This window comes from Podarcis raffonei, chromosome 3 (assembly GCF_027172205.1).
Source record: "Podarcis raffonei isolate rPodRaf1 chromosome 3, rPodRaf1.pri, whole genome shotgun sequence".
Taxonomy (NCBI): domain Eukaryota; kingdom Metazoa; phylum Chordata; class Lepidosauria; order Squamata; family Lacertidae; genus Podarcis; species Podarcis raffonei.
The window spans coordinates 43,338,073-43,354,894 of NC_070604.1; the positions used below are offsets into that span (position 1 = coordinate 43,338,073).

Genomic DNA, 16,822 nt, shown 5'->3' on the forward strand with positions numbered 1-16,822 from the left:
TCCCTTCAAAATTGCAACGAATTCAATGTTGTGTTTTAGGCCCCTTTGGATGGCATCAGTTACTCCACCGGATATGATGCTCACTCTGCTGGAAGGCATTACAACTGTCATTCACTATTGCTTGCTGGATCCAACTGCACAATATCATCAGGTAAGCATGTTCAAGAATTTGACCGTGTCTTTGTCTATGCATGTGTTTTAACTGTAACATTTATTTTTGTCATTTGAGAGGGAGGAAACCATTATTGAATTGACTATACCTCTAGATCGGGGTTTCCCACACCTGGGTCTCCAGCTGTTTTTGGACTGCAGTTCCCATCATTCCTGACCACTGGTCCTGCTAGCTAGGGATGATGGGAGTTGTAGTCCAAAACCAACTGGAAACCTAAGTTTAGGAAACCCTGCTATAGATCCTTTGCTTATGAGAACAGTTTAGGAGCCCATAATTTGCTGTGTTATGTAGTGGCACCCAGTAAGTCTGCACATTGCATGGTTTCCTTACAACTCATGTGCATTGGGTTGGTTTAACAGCAGTGCTAATTCAGGGTACAGCCCTTAGGGCCAGCCCAAGACATTTGCTTCTTGATGTAGAGCAGGACCTGATGTAGAGCCCACCTGAGGACGAGGAATATAGTCGAGTTATTTTGGCACCTGAGCCTGAAAGTGACACAAGCATCTTTCCATCCCTGGAAATAAAAACGCTATAATAACGAATGAAATGAATGCCAATTTACTACCCCTTTTTGATGTGCAGATGCTTAATGATAGGGTCGGCCCTAGTATACCCACTGCCATGAAGCATAGGAAACTACTAGTGTTATGCCTATATTTTAAAGTTCTAAGCCTTCGACTCAGTGCTGACATAACGCTAAGAGGGAGAGGAGAGATCCAAAGTGAGAAAAGGCAGAATTGTACATGCGTGGAGGAGGAAGACACTTTCCTGTATCACTGAGCGTAATTGATATATTTTGCGCTTCTTTGTTGGTACCAGCTTCTGGTGACTGTGGACCAAAAGCATATGCTAGAAGCACGCAGTGGGATCTTGTCTATCCTTCACATGATCATGTCATCTGTGACTCTTCTGTGGAGCATCCTGCACCAGTCAGATTCTTCAGAGAAAACAGCTGCTGCAGCTGCTGCATCCATTACCACCATTAATCTTGGATCAACAAAGGTCAGAAGAACATGAATGGTGCTGTGTGTGTCTGCGTACTGTGTGTAAGACTTTGTCAGACTAGATTAAGTTGTGTATGTTCGAATGTAACCTACAAAGTGTTTAGTAAATCACCAACACAGAACCTAAAGAACCACCAGCAACCCTGCAGGTTAACAGAGGGCAAACTCTGACTCCAAGTTCCTCTTAAAATTCTCCCATATCCAGCCTTAGCCACTGATACCAAACATCCACAGATTTTATTCTACTTCTGTTTGCAATGGGAATGTATCCCTTGCAAGCCCCATTTCATTATCATATCATCACCATCACTTACATTCTCCAATGATAATATTTATTCGGGAATTGAATAAGCTGAGGGGAATTCTGTTATGATAGAAGCTACAAATGAAGAAACAAATTCTTTATTTGTTAACAGGATTTCAACATGAAAGATCTAGCCCAGGTGTCAGCAGGGGGCCGGTCCACTGTCCCTCAGACCTTGTGGGGGGCCAGACTATATTTGGGGGGGTATGAACAAATTCCTTTGCCCCACAAATAACCCAGAGATGCATTTTAAACAAAAGGACACATTCTACTCATGTAAAAACACGCTGATTCCCGGACCGTCCACAGGTTGGATTTAGAAGGTGATTGGGCCGGATCTGGCCCCCGGGCCTTAGTTTGCCTACCCAAGATCTAGCCCATTACTCTCTTTTTTGTTAACACTTGCTTTTGTTAACACTTCAAACAAACCAGCACTAACTTCCCTCAAAAAATTCATACTGCTTAGCTGTTCCTACAGAAAATAATCCAAGGGTGTCTCTTTGTATCATATGTAGGCATCCTATTTTCTGTTGGTTCATAGGCAGGGCATTGCCCCACCAGATATTCAGCTGTAGTTCTTTCAGTTTCTAGGTGATTGTAACATATCTTAAGTTTTCAGGTACTTACTTTCATATGTGGTGGTCATGTGAGAAGATATAGGAATTCTGTATAAATGAATATACGAAATGAGACTTGTCCGATGCTAGACTTAGATCTCAGGATGGTATTATTATCCATATTTGATGACAGAAGTCAAAATGTTACAAATAAGATCTTACTTAAATTAAGCAGCATGTTTGACAATAGCTTGAAGATAGATTTAGGTGACAACGATTTCTCTGAATGGCACCAACAAACTTGACAGTTGAATTGATTGAAAAACTGACACAGATTGTGAAAGACAGGAACAGTTTATAACAGGCAAAAGAAATGTTTCAAGTAGTGCGATTTCTCTTTTTTAAATACTTAACAAACGAGCATATCTGGCAACCACCGGTCACACGCAGCCTCCAGTGGAATGACTGTGTAAGATCACACAGTAAACAAAAAGGGAGAATTCCAGTCATGAGTAAAGAAGAAAACATGCTTTACAGTAAAACAGATACAACTAGTGCTCTTAACTAAATGTTGCTTGTCATGTTATACTTTGTTTTGTTTGAGGAACAAAAGCAAATTTAAAAAAACAAAACCCCACTAAGTTTAAGGAATTATTTAAGTTATACTTCCATATCTTTGCAGGCCAGGTGGACAGTAGCAAAATTCTCTGGGTGCATAGCTTGATAATGAGGATGATCTTTAAATTTCAGAACCTGAGGCAGCAGATTCTTGAATTGCTGGGCCCTATCTCAATGAATCACGGCGTTCATTTTATGGCAGCTATTGCATTTGTGTGGAATGAAAGGAGGCAACACAAAAACACTTCAAGGACTAAGGTATGTTAAGTAATGCAGCCATTTGAAAATAATTCCCATCTTCTTTTCAAATGGGTTAAAATATTAAGGTCCAGATTGAGGTTCTTGGGGGCCAGGTGTTTTGTATGCCTGGGAAGGCAAGTGGGGAGCTTGTCAGTCAGCCCAGTAAGTTTCATTGATCAGATGTCCTAGAGGAGGGGAGGGGTATCTTTTTCGGCCGAAACGCCACTTTCTCTTGTAGCTAACTATCTGGGAACTCCATGCCAGAGGTGGGTGGAGCCAATGCAAAATGGAGGTGGAGTCCATGGGAAATTGTGCAGGGCCACATAATACGACCCATGTAATTGTGAAACTGTCAGGACTTCAGTGCTGGACTCAATAGCAATGTATAATACTTTTTAGGTCATTCCTACAGCTAGTGAAGAACAGCTTCTGTTAGTGGAGCTGGTTCGTTCTATCAGCGTTATGAGAACTGAGACTGTTATGCAAACAGTGAAAGAAGTCTTGAAGCAACCACCAGCAATAGCCAAGGACAAGGTATGGAAAGAGCTTAAGCTTGCATTTTCCAACAAAAGAAGTTGGTGTTAGGATGGCTAGGCCGTGTTTGACAAACATTAAAGGTAAAGGACTCCTGGTAGTTAAGTCCAGCCACAGACTACTCTGGGGTTGCGGCGCTCATCTCGCTTTACAGACCGAGGGAGCTGGCGTTTGTGACTGTAAAACAAACAAGCATACATATCCAATGCATTCAATTAAAACAGGTGAAATGTGTTGGATTGCTTCTTTATGGGTAACTAAATTAATCAGTTTGCTTTGATTACTGTAATAGCTCATGCTAGATAGTTGTGGACACAACCTCATTTAATTTTGGAAATGAAAATGGATGGCAGTTCTGAGCCTAAAAGATAAATGGAGTTGACTTACTTAAGCCCATTGATTGCAGCAGGTTTACTCAGAATATAACATACCTGGGTGCAACCCTTTGATAGGAACATTATTTCCAGCTTCCAGTAAAAAAGTTGGTGGCTCTAAATTTCCCCATTTTGCACCCCCCTCCTAGTTCTCAAATGCCAGGAACAATGGTAACTTGAAATGGGCTGAGTTCCAAACCTACCTCTCCTTATCATAGATTACCGCAACTGGCATTCCAAGCTTCAGTTAAGCTTAGAAACCAAGGAAATATATTTAGGGGAAAACCTTAAGAAAGACTGTATGTAGCACTCTGTTAAGCAATCACTGTTTGTTAAATTGAGCAAGGTTTACTTTATTATTTTGATTCCTGGCTTTTGATGCACTTTGGTGGCCTTGAAAAAAAATATAACCGTTCTCTTTTAATACTTTGCTTCTAAATCTTTCTAGAAGCACCTTTCATTGGAAGTCTGCATGCTGCAGTTTTTCTTTGCGTACATTCAGAGGTAAGACAGCGAGTGGTTATGGGGACTTTTCTTTTCTCCTGTGTCACCAGATGAGATGTTTGCTGTGTGAGGGCATGCTTTGTGCAGTGGTTCCATTCAGTTTTTTATTTTTTTTTTTTAAATAATATTTATTAAGATTTTCAGAGATACAGAAAGAAAAAGAATAGAATACCTTCAAAGCCTTCTTTTCAAACACCCTCTTTCCGGGACTCCCTCCTTCCCCCACCCCTACCATATTCCCCTATCATATTGTTGGCTCCACAAGTTCTCAGTTCTAATTAAAACTTAATTTGTTTAAACCATTATTCAAATTTAAATTTAAAATTATTCAGTCCTCACCAGTACCCTTAATAAAAGACAAAAGTTCTCTCCCCAGGGCCCACCCCCTTTCCATTCCACAATTTCCCCTTTTTTTTTTAGTGATAAAGACACCTCACACAATAAAGAAATAAGAAACAAGAAATAAAAAGTATAGTAAATGAAAAAAAGCCAATTCAAAAAATAGTTGACAAGCCTTTGGATTCTAGTTCTCCCCCCCCGTCCCCGGTTTAATTTCCCCCTGACCACTAATCCATATTATCTGCCTGGAATTCTTAAAGTCCATAAATCACATTTTCCCCCCGATTCCTTGCTGGCTTTTTTCTTTTTATAATTATTTTTAAAGTTATTTTTAAACCATTTAATTTCCAATCTTTAATAAAGCTCCCCCCATTGTTCTTTCCAAGTTGTAGTCCAGTTTCCTCTTGTTCCGCTGCCAAAACGTTCTAATTCAGAAGTTTAGTAGGTCTGCAGGGATTATTGTTATTCAGGAACAAAAACATACGTTCAGTCCCTTCCTTTCTTCAATAGAAAATTCTATTGTTTAGCTAAACACCCTGTAGACACAATATTGTTTCCGTTTCGCAGCTTTCCCAGAAGATAACCAGTCCTGTAGAATTCCAATGGTATTTTTCCACTTACGACCTTCTTTGTAATGTCCCGAAACTCCTCTAGGGGGATTGTTGTAACTTTGTTTTCTCTAGTCCAAAAGTCCGATTGTTATCCATATTTTCGCCATTTTATATCCAAGTTTTGACAAATTGTAACAAATTGTAGCAAAATTAACCAGCAAAGTCCTCATAATCAAGTCCTCTTTAAATTTCGGACTTTGACAGCTACTTTGACAGCTGTCAAAATCTCCTTCGCTTTTCGCCAGGCTCTCTCCTCAATCACCCCGGTTCCCAGGGGGGGGGTTACGTTTTCCTTCTCCCTCAATTCTTCCTCCAGCACAGTTCTTGTAGTTTCCCATCGTGGAATTCTTAGTTCTTATCAGCAATTCAATTCTTTTTGGACCTTGGTTTCCCAGTCCTTGTTTTGGAAGGTTTACAGTAGGGAGGGGGACTGACTTCCTTTTTGGATCCCCCCCCCGCTCGTATCAAATCCGAAAAAAAAAAATTCTTTTTTTCTCCTTTTAAACCCGGTTTCCAAATTACTCACGGGTTGTTGTTACAAATCCGAATTCTCAATGGAAGAAGTCAGCGCTCTCCGCCGGATGGCATGCGGCTTCGCTCGGCAGGGATAGCAGAGGACTCAAAGCACCACGCTTCTCCCCGGCACCCGATCCGTAGCCTTTAAAAAGGCTCCTTCACGAGTCGGGAGGGCGCTAGCAGTGCCAGCCGAGTCTCCATGTCCACGGCCTCCGTGGCCGTGGTTTTTAAGGGTCCCCGCGTCGCCGATGCGGTAGGACCCAGCCCCTGCCGAGCAGGCTCCCTCCGGAGCTCGGAGGGAGTCCGCCATTCGGCGATGGCGCCAACCCGGAAGTCCGTTCCATTCAGTTTTTTAAAGCAGGTTTTGAGAACTTAAGGTTAAAAGTGTCAGAAGAGAAGCTGGAACCTAATTCCAGCTTTTGGGAAATTAGCCTCTTTCTCAAATTGGAAAATCTGCAGGATTATTTTCTGGTGTCACAGTTCCTCTAGAGCTCTTTTATCTTACCTGTTGGGTCGTTCACTGAGTTTCAGTGTTTATCCCATTTGTTTGACACTAGGCTGCAGTGTGAAGAAGTACTCTAACGGCCTTTGGAAACCCATAAGACCACCTCTTTTTTTTTTTCTTGCAGAATCCCAGTGTCCAATGTAGTCGACAGCTGGGCCTCATTATTGCTTCTTCTGAAGGATTCCATACAACTTGGCCTTCCAGCTCCGGGGCAATTTCTCATACTTGGGTGAGCTATTTTGTCTGCATGAGCACCATCAGTTTTTCCTACTGAGGAATGCCAAGATCATTTTTCAGAGACCTTAAAACGTTCTTGATGAGTGATAGGGAGTACCCATGATGATTTTAAGAGAGAAGTTTATCTCTTGCATTTGGGGGACATGTTGCTACCTCACATTTGGAGAGGTGGCTTGGCCTTCGCAAGCAAGGCTGAAATCCAGCAAATGTCTTGTGTAACCCAACCCCTGTAACTGGCTCTAAAAAATAACCATCAGCACAGCTTTACGTAGGTGACAGTGAGCAAGCCTTGACTGCACCACAGTAATTTATTGGGGCCTCGTTCAGTTCAGATCCCATGAATTTGAATGTGAGAGTTAAACATGTACTTAAAGCGCTCTCAACATCAGAACGGGGAAGGAAATCCAGAACGGTGCAAGCCCAATGCACAATGTGTTATGAACCAGAGCTCTTTTATAGAGGATCATTTTTGATCAGAAGATGACAACCTTTTTCAAACAGCATGTGGGCATGAGAGGGCTCTGATCAGAATTAACAAACCTTGACCTGTCTTTTGATTAAAATTATTCTTATTAATATGAAACATGGCTCAAAAACACCAAGCTTGCACCATTTTGGACCACCACTGCCCATTTTGGTGTGTGTCATGTAGAGATGACCTAAAAATCTGCATGAATCTGCTAAAATATCATTTTGTTGTAATCCAAAACTTTGTTATCCCAGACCTATACCCTTGTGTCGGCTTGCCTTGTCCATAATATCACCATAACCTCATGCAACCCCTGTGTTGTTTTGATGCATTTGGTATAATAGGTGATAACTCCACATATTTTGTTTCAATGCATTGACAACCACAGCGTCAGTATACATTGCTGTGGAAAGTATTAACAGTCACTTGTTTTATCATTTGGATAAATACACGGAGCGAAATCCCAACTGCTACATAAGGATCTTCTGCTTAGTAACTGGATCTCCCGGGAGGGCTTCCCTTTCCTCTTCAAACAATCTCCCTTCACCTGCCCCGCCACTTGCCACCGCAAAGCCTCTTTCCAAAATTGGGTGACCTTTTGGAGTTGCCTCCAATGTAACGAGAGATGCAATCAAAATTAGGCTCCTCCTTCTTTGCATCTAGATAGTCTTGAGCATCTTTGCATTTCTGCAGTTGTTGTCCCCTTGGTTTAAATATTTGGTCCATCTGTTTTATTCAAGCCTTCATATGAAAGTTTGCTTCTTCTTCTTTTTTTAAAGCGTTTTAAATGAGTTTATAATGAAAAACCCAAATCTGGATAATAAGAAAGACCAGCGAGATCTTCAGGTAAGAAATTTATGTCCTTGGTTACTTCTGAGTACAAATGTGTTTTTTAAAAATAAAATAAAAGGAAAGCACCTTTGTAATTGAAATATTTTGTTGTGTAGTACACCGAAGCTGGGTTTTACCTGGGTTGCTTCTCAATACTTTAGAAGGGATACATTCTTTAGAAGACATCACTTTAATTATTGAACTAGTAAAAAAAATGCTCTCTGATTTCGGTCAGATTTTTGTACACTTAATTTCTAGGAAATGTGTGCTGTGAGTTCCATGTTTAACATGTGAACCTTGAATCTGATGGTGTTGTTGCTTAGATGTGCCATGTTTTGCTGTCTGAAGTGAACCAGCAAATGAGGCCACCTCAGCTGTTTCTGGATTACCTTTGGCCAGTCACTACTTATGGGGAGCTGATCTGACACCCGCTTGTCTGTTGCCACACTGGCTGTTTATCCTCATCTGATAGGCCCCTCCCATTGTCACTCTTTTCATTCTCCCAGTCTGCTGCACAATCCTGACACATCAATGCATCAGGATCCTTTTGCATGTTCCCATTGCCCAGGTTTCCTCAAGGGGGCGGGTTTGACACTTTTAATCCTTGCACCATTGACGTTTGTATAAACACTGAGCGCTCTGAATACCACTGATCAAGTGACCCCTTGCACCGCGGCACTGCCTTAGGCATGCTATCCATCACCCTCATGCAGAAATCGATCGTGCAAGAAAAATCAATTACTATTTCTCTTTATGCACAAGACTCTTTTCATCATCTTGCATTTCTTCCCCTTGCCTCTTTCAGGATGTAACCCACAAAATAGTGGATGCCATTGGAGCCATCGCTGGCTCGTCCCTGGAACAGACTACGTGGCTAAGGCGCAATTTGGAGGTTAAACCATCCCCCAAGATCATGGTTGATGGAAACAATTTGGAGTCTGACGTTGAAGGTGATTTCCTACCCCCTCCCTTCCCCCGCCCAGCGTATTTAATCAGTATCCAAAATTGCTTCTGTTGATGATAACAGTAGAGCAGAGATGGGGAAACACTTTTGGCCTGAGGGCCTTATTCTAACATAACCACCATAACAGGGCTGTTTTGTGCAAGCCACAGCCACCTGTCCATCATCTGAGGGACAGGTGAGCCTGGCTTCTCCAAAACAGCCTGATGGGCCTAATGAGGCATCTGTCTTGTCCATGCCCCACTGCTGCAGTAGAGCAAGGCTCCTGCTATTAAAATTCATTTTACCTCTAGCTGAGGGCTGCAAACCTCTCTACCTGTGTATCCCTAGCTAGTTAAGAAACCGTGTCCTATATCTGTTTGTCCAATCCAGCAACCAGGCTAATGGTCACACAGACCTTTAAAAAATCCCTTTGAATGGCATTTCCAGGCAGTTTTTATTGAAACCATTTTTGGGGGGTGCATTTTAAAGATTTATGATGCCAGCTGACTGACAGGTGACTGAACCACCTACCTGTCCAATGTGGTCTGCAGGGCATGTGCAGATAAGGATCTTCACCTGCTGAGCTAAGGTTCCTTGCCCCTTGTTTATGGTTTAGGATTATACCTTATCTCCCATTCCGCCCTCCGGTTGGGGCCACTGCCGCATCTGCAACCCTGCTGCTTGTGGCCACATTAGAAGGTAGGGTGAGAGCAGGATAAATTCCCCCAATTGATACCGTCTTGGGATCTCACTTGCATGTTTGGCAGTCAGCTGTTGGTCTAGGAGAGTTGGGTAGAGGAACACCTCTGCTCATTCCAAACCCACCCCAGCCTGACAGAGTTTGGATTGCTCTGTCTGTGTTGCATATGAACACAGCCTATGTAAACAGTATTTCTCTTTGGTTTTATAATGATTCTTTATTTTAATAAACCCACAAGCATCCATTCTATGCAAAATAATTAAGACAACTTGTTGAGATTTTAGCTCAGCTTAATATCACAGGATTTTGCTGGATTTAAAATATCAATAGTTGAATGCAGATATATTTAGTCAAATTTCAGGTGGGAAAAGGGAAACTGGTGGGATTTTATCTCGCAGCATGCATCCCAGGCTAACTTGTTTGATGTACTGCATATTTAAAGACCTGTGGCTTCTTTTAAAACTGCTTGACAGATATTGACACATGGATTCATGTCTTCATTTTTTGTTCCCCACCCCCTCAAAAAATATAATGTTCAGATATGTTGTCTCCAGCTTTGGAAACCTCAAGCATAACTCCATCCGTTTATAGTGTCCATGCCTTAACGCTGCTGTCAGAAGTAAGTTTCCCCTCTTTTTAGCAGACTTTAAGATATTTGTTTGTATATAAATATAAGAGTTAACACAGAAAAGAACAGAGCATTATTTCACCACACTTGCACTTCTGGAATTTTGGTAAAAAGGACCCCTGACCATTAGGTCCAGTCGTGGCCGACTCTGGGGTTGCGGTGCTCATCTCACTTTATTGGCTGAGGGAGCCGGTGTACAGCTTCCAGGTCATGTGGCCAGCATGACTTAAGCCACTTCTGGTGAACCAGAGCAGTGCACGGAGATGCCATTTACCTTCCCACCAGAGCGATACCTATTTATCTACTTGCACTTTGACGTGCTTTTAAACTGCTAGGTTGGCAGGAGCAGGGACCGAGTAACGGGAGCTCACCCCGTCACGGGGATTCGAACCACCAACCTTCTGATTGGCAAGTCCTAGGCTCAGTGGTTTAGACCACAGCGCCACCCGCGTCCCTTGGAATTTTGGTAGCAGATGTGCAAGAAAGCACATATTTTTGAGCAGCGAGAAACCTGGTGGGCCACACCTGGCCCCTGGACCTGAGGTTCCTCACACCTGCACTAGTGAAAAGCAAGGAACCTGATTTTCAATTAACTGTCCAGGGCAGGCTCTGGTGCTTCCCAAAAGCTTCTCCTTAGGTTTCGGGGTTCTTTTGGAGCAGTATGGGATATAGCATAGGTGGCTGCAGTTGGTAGGAGGGATTAGTGAAAGTGGCGTGCCGCCTTAGGCTAACAGAAGGGCTTTTGCTAGCACAAAGCTACCATTCAAATCAGTGGGACTGAATTTTGTTGTGGCTAATTTAAGCCCCGTTGGTATTAATGGGCCTACTATAAGCATGACTTAAGATTGCAATCCTAACCCCACTTACCTGGGAGTAAGCACCATTGAGTTCAATAGAACTTACTTTTGAGAAGACATGTTAGGATTGCCTTGCAAATCTTCATCCACGCCCATGTCTCTGGAAATAGTAGAGAAGGGAATTGTCCATGCATGTGTTTTGGGGTATATTTTTCCCCTTTTAGCAGGAACAAAATTGTGCTGAAAGATAATATAGCTGTTGGCTCCCCACCCCCCACAAAAAAGCACACATTACACTCAGAAGTTGATTTGATATTAAAACAGTCATGTTCATGTGCTCAGTCTTGGACAGGATTTCTCTGCTAATGCACCACATTTGTCAGTATACAATTCTTATCTGCTTTTGAGAGAATGAAGAAAAATCATCTATATTTTTGGTGCTATACTTAAGGAATTTCTGGATTTAGTTTTGATAAGGTGATATTTCAAAGAGAACTTGTTAAATAATGTTTTCTTTGTGACGTTTTGAAAATAATGAATATAGCTGGAAACTGGGCAGTCATCCATTGAAAGGATATATAGTACAGTATTTATATATATTAAGCAGAAGTCCTTAAAGATTGTTTGTAAGGGCAGAAAATTGACATTTTCAATATTTCTCTTCTCTTGTAGGTCTTGGCTCATCTTTTGGATATGGTTTTCTACAGTGATGAAAAAGAGCGAGTTATTCCACTTCTTGTAAATATAATGCACTATGTTGTGCCTTATCTTCGCAATCACAGGTACCTCTACAATTACATGTACAACTTATTTTAATTATGATGTACACTTTCATTGAACTTACCATTACAGTTTCCATAAAGTACTCTCTGGACGAGTTTCCCAAACAAGGAAATAGTGATTAACTGCTTCAGAACAAGCCAAGATACTTAGCCAGTTTAATAGCTTAATATCCTGAAGTGTTCGAAAGCTGTCTGCCTGCCATAGTTTCCAGGCAAGAACAAAACAGGGAACTATAATTCATGTTAGTTAACTAGATACATTCTGGTTTGTTTGCTGGCTCTTGTGAAAGGCTGTTTATGTGGCCAAAGGCTCATCTATATCTCTGACTATTAAGATGAGATTCTGTTGTGTGAATGTGGTCCTTCTGTGCAGTCTTGAAATGAGCAGTTATATGTAAGAAGCACTAATACTTGCAGTGACATATGGCCCTATTCTGCAGGAACGACTCCAAGGCTGGTGCTCCCCCACTCCAGATATTTCCTGCTATCCCATTCATCTGCCCCATCTCCCTTCATAGTAGATTATGGTCCTATCTGGCAATGCTCCCCTAGTAGTCTTTTTTTGCCACTTCCCAACTGCTCTTCTGAGTGCACTTGTTTGAACTCATGTTGACTATTGAAAGAGTTCGGCAGCAAAAGTAGCAATCTGTAGTCTCCAACCTTTCCTGCTTGTTGGCATTTGTGAGACATTGTGAGATGTGAGACATTTTGCATTTCACAGCCTAAATTCTGATTTTGCACAGTAACTCTGCATTTTGCAGATAATGTTCAGGAATAGCCCTTTATATTATAGTAACTCAAGTCAGTTGCTGTCAAAAGCTTCACCAAACAAAAAAACACTGAGCCTCTCACAGTGTAAACATTCTGTGCTGTGCATTACCAATGGCAGGAATTTTATCTGTGTGGCTGACAGACTCTGCTGACCTCTCCGCCAGAGGTGTAACTCACTTCAGCCACTTAGATTTGCATTACTAGGTTTGCTCTTTATGTGGCATAACTTTCTGGTGTAAGATGCCTTGGTTTTTGCTTCTTTGCTTCAGGCTAGTTGTTGAAGAAAAAGCACCTCTTAGGCTACAGATGACACAGAGCTGCTTGAATGAATAAGGCATGTTTCTGACAAATTAAGCTCTAAATGCTTCACCCAGTGCAGAAGCAGAGAAAGTGTAGCCCTTCAGATGTCGTTCAACTTCCAGTTCCCATCAGTCCCAACCAACAAGGCCAGCAGCCAACATCGATGATGGGAGTTGTTGACTAGCCACATCAATAGCACCATCATGCTTGTGATTCTGCACGTGCACAGAGGAGGGTGGTGATTTTCTATTAATGAATTTTCCTTTTAGGTGCACCCCCTTGCACGGTGCTAAAGTCTGCTCTGGAGGGTTTACTAACATCCAGGAGCAGCATTTGAAGGGGATGGGGCATTCAGTGGGCAGCTGTAGGCCAGGATCTGGTGTTAGGATCCAAGCAAGAATAATTTCAAATTGATTTAAAGGTGACGCGTTCTGACTGTTTTTGTGCAGGGTTTTTCTTACTTGAAATCTTTTTGAATTGGATTTATTTCCTTGTTCCAGTGCCCATAACGCGCCCAGCTACCGAGCGTGTGTTCAGCTTTTGAGCAGCCTGAGTGGCTATCAGTACACGAGGAGAGCGTGGAAAAAGGAAGCTTTTGACCTCTTTATGGATTCCAGTTTCTTTCAAATGGATGCTTCCTGTGTTAATCAGTAAGGCTTTTTGTTGCTCCTGTTTGATTTTAGTACCGGGGGGCAGAGGGAATAGAATTGTTTCCCCAAGACAGCTCTTGTCAACATGGGGCCTTCCAGATGTTTTGGGACTCCAACTCCTATCAGCCCCAGCCAGCATGGCTGATGTTCAGGGATGATGGGAGTTGAGGCCAGCAATGTCTAGAAGGCACCACATCAGCTCCCCAGCCTTAAGACAGCATACTGACAAAATTCTAGCAGTCTGCACTTTCCAGATGACTAGATACTCTCATTTGCTTGTATAATTTTCTGTTGGCTGTAAGATCTACACTATATAGCAACATCACAACAGGGTTTCATGCAGCTCTTTCACCAACCCCACCTGCAAATCCTAGTGGTGAAACCTGATGTCTTCTGCGTAAGGTGCAGCTGAACTTTGTTCCTCTGCTATTTTCTCTCCAGTTCTTACAGAGCTTGTTTCTCCAAGTTCCCACAATTTGTTAGTTCTGCACATCCACTGCCTCTACTCGATTCCATGCACATCTACCCATAGCTTGGATAGTGTGGTTGCTGATTCCAGAAAGAGCTTCTCAAATAGCCTTGGTTCAAGCTTGATAACGGCTACCAATGACTATATTCTGCAACCATTGTTGGAGACACTATGCTTCAGAATACCAGTTCAGTTGCTGGGGAGAGTGCTGTTGCACTCAGTTCCTTCTTGTGGACTTCCTAGGCATCTGGTTGGCCACTGTGAAAACAGGATGTTGCACTAGATTTCATTTTGCCTGATCCTGCAGCATTCTTCTCAAGTTCTTGTCTCTTTTCTTTATACTCTCCCCAACCCCTAACCCCAAGACTCCCTTTGTCAACAGAGGCAGCTGCTTGGTTCTTACGGATCTGTACCATTCATATACTGCAGGATCTTATTCTGACGTACAGAGCAGAATTGTGAAAGGGGCGTCAAACTGACACTTTCCCTTTTTATTTAAACCAGAATAAAATTCCATGCTTTTATTTGCAATGACAATATCATTTTAAATTCTTTTTTAGTTGGAGAGCAATCATGGATAATTTGATGACACATGACAAAACCACGTTCAGAGATCTGATGAGTGAGTTCTGGCTTTTAACTCTGTGTACAAGATCCACAGACACTTGCATGTTTGGAATCCATTCTAATAATATTAGCTATCATGTTGTAAAGGTTGATTCTTCTGATGTTTGCATAATGCAGGCACCCCCAACCTGCGGCCCTCCAGATGTTTTGGCCTACAACTCCCATGATCCCTAGCTAACAGGACCAATGGTCGGGGATGATGGGAATTGTAGTCCAAAACATCTGGAGGGCCGAAGGTTGGGGATGCCTGGCATAATGGTCCAAATCACAACTCATCTAAGCCAAGAAAGCTTGTTTTTTTGGCGAAGACAGCATAGGCATGATAGATACTTTTTCATTGACTTTGGCATTGGAAGTAATTTTGGTAAATTTATATTGTTTCTGGTTTTGTGAATTTTATGTTCGTTACATTAATATCTTGAATTTTTCCTTGCTTTCTCTGCCTTGACCTAGGGCTACTTTGTTGTTTGTATGCAAGATCCACCGGCCAAGTAGCCCACAAGAGTATGTCTTAACTCAGAATGCGTTGCATCCCTTTTTTAAAGAAAGAATGTAAAATCACTTTTTAAAAAGTATATTCAGAGAAAATTCTAGAGTATTGAACACCAAGACTTACTGATTGAAGTGACTGCTGAAGTGTGAATGGTGCCAGGTCTATCCTATGAATAGTTCCCTTGCTCTCATGAATATAGGGAACAGTGGGAGAGTGTTGTGGCTCTCATGTCCTGCCTTGGGCATCTCATTGGCCACTGTGAGAAGGAGGATGCTGGACTAGATGGGCCGCCTTATGAGAAATGCACACAAACACTGCAATTAACTCATAAATAGGATCCATGTAGTGTATATGGTACCTGGCATATATGTTTAAAGTGCAGAATACAATCTGGGCACTGACTTACGGCACTCAGCTAGTGATTTTAATAACATACTTTAAATCAGCCTTTTCTAACCAGGAGTCCTGTGCCTGTTTTGAACTACTCCTGTCTCTGAGCGAAGAACATTTGTCTTCACTAAAAGCACCTTCTCTGCTGCATGATTCCTCCTTTAGCACGTGTGGCTGTGGCTCAGAGCAGTTCGCTCAATCTGTTTGCCAATCGGGATGTAGAACTGGAACAGCGTGCTATGCTTCTGAAGAGGCTGGCCTTTGCCATTTTTAGCAGTGAAGTGGACCAATACCAGAAATATCTTCCAGATATACAAGGTGAATAAGAATTTTATCATTTCCATTGGAGGGTAAAGTTAATACAAGTGTCCTCTGCTTAACTATTAGTGCTTTATGGATGACATGACCTCCCACAGTTTCCACTTTAATCACGGATGGGGAACTTGCAGTCCTCCAGATGTTGGACTACAACTCCCATCATTCCTTACCATTAGCTTGCGCCCTGGGGAGGTCACTTCAGTGCTGCTAATGCGATGGTTTGTCTTTACCTCTGGAGGCACACTCCCATTGTCTCTCAAGATGGAAGCATGCTAACTTGTCATGCTAGCTGGGCCACATGGGAGTTGGAGTTTATTAATATGTGGAGGGCCAAGGGCTCCCCATCCCAATTTACATCGTAGTTAATCTTCTGCTCTGTGTATTGGCACATAATTTGGGGCCAACAGAACAAAGCATTGTTAAAATCCTGCTAAACTCTGGATCATACCATTGGCTGTTATCATGGTCTCTTAGAAACAGTGAACTGTTTACTTGAAAACTGGTACATCTCCCCCTCCTCCCCCCAGCACCTCCAATATTCTACATTGAGGGGAGGTTTGCGTGTGCATGAGTTTAGCGTAGCTTTCCTAAATACAATCAGGCAAATCAACTAAAGCTCATAATAGTAATCAATTGTTGTTTTTTCATTAACTGGGCTGCAGATTTTTGAGCTACCAAATCTGTGTTGATTTTTCTGTTTCAGAAAGGCTGGTAGAAAGTCTCCGCCTGCCGCAAGTGCCCACTCTTCACTCCCAAGTGTTCCTCTTTTTCCGAGTTCTGCTCTTGAGAATGTCTCCACAGCATCTTACCTCGCTTTGGCCTACCATGATCACAGAATTGGTGAGTTGCAACTGACTTTGGAACATGGGGAAGCTTTTTCTATATTAAAAAAAAAAGCCAATAATTCAGTATCTCTATAGCCCAAGGTTAGCCAACACAGTGCCCTTCAGATGTTGCTAGGATACAATTTCCAGCCATTAGTGATGATGGGAGTATATCATTGCTGGGGTGCAAGCCTACATGCTATGTTTTGAGCAACCTGCATGGATCTTTCCCACTTGATCATTAACCTGGACAGAGGACAATAATTGAGTAGAAAAGATCAGGTGTATGTTCACATGCATACTACCACCACCACA

The 16,822-nt window shown here is 42.2% G+C and overlaps 1 protein-coding gene across 6 annotated transcripts in view; it reads left to right on the forward strand.

The window, feature by feature from the left end:
* DOP1A (DOP1 leucine zipper like protein A) overlaps positions 1 to 16,822 on the forward strand; it is a 55,983-nt gene that overhangs the window by 36,000 nt on the left and 3,161 nt on the right. For all 6 annotated transcript variants that reach the window (XM_053381352.1, XM_053381350.1, XM_053381355.1 and 3 more), the window contains 14 exons: positions 40 to 151; positions 992 to 1,174; positions 2,788 to 2,913; positions 3,295 to 3,429; positions 4,252 to 4,307; positions 6,403 to 6,507; positions 7,764 to 7,830; positions 8,621 to 8,765; positions 9,998 to 10,077; positions 11,556 to 11,665; positions 13,237 to 13,386; positions 14,416 to 14,477; positions 15,531 to 15,683; positions 16,387 to 16,523. In XM_053381352.1, coding sequence (XP_053237327.1) covers positions 40 to 151; positions 992 to 1,174; positions 2,788 to 2,913; positions 3,295 to 3,429; positions 4,252 to 4,307; positions 6,403 to 6,507; positions 7,764 to 7,830; positions 8,621 to 8,765; positions 9,998 to 10,077; positions 11,556 to 11,665; positions 13,237 to 13,386; positions 14,416 to 14,477; positions 15,531 to 15,683; positions 16,387 to 16,523 — 1,621 coding nt within the window. The remainder of the gene's footprint in view (positions 1 to 39; positions 152 to 991; positions 1,175 to 2,787; positions 2,914 to 3,294; positions 3,430 to 4,251; positions 4,308 to 6,402; positions 6,508 to 7,763; positions 7,831 to 8,620; positions 8,766 to 9,997; positions 10,078 to 11,555; positions 11,666 to 13,236; positions 13,387 to 14,415; positions 14,478 to 15,530; positions 15,684 to 16,386; positions 16,524 to 16,822) is intronic.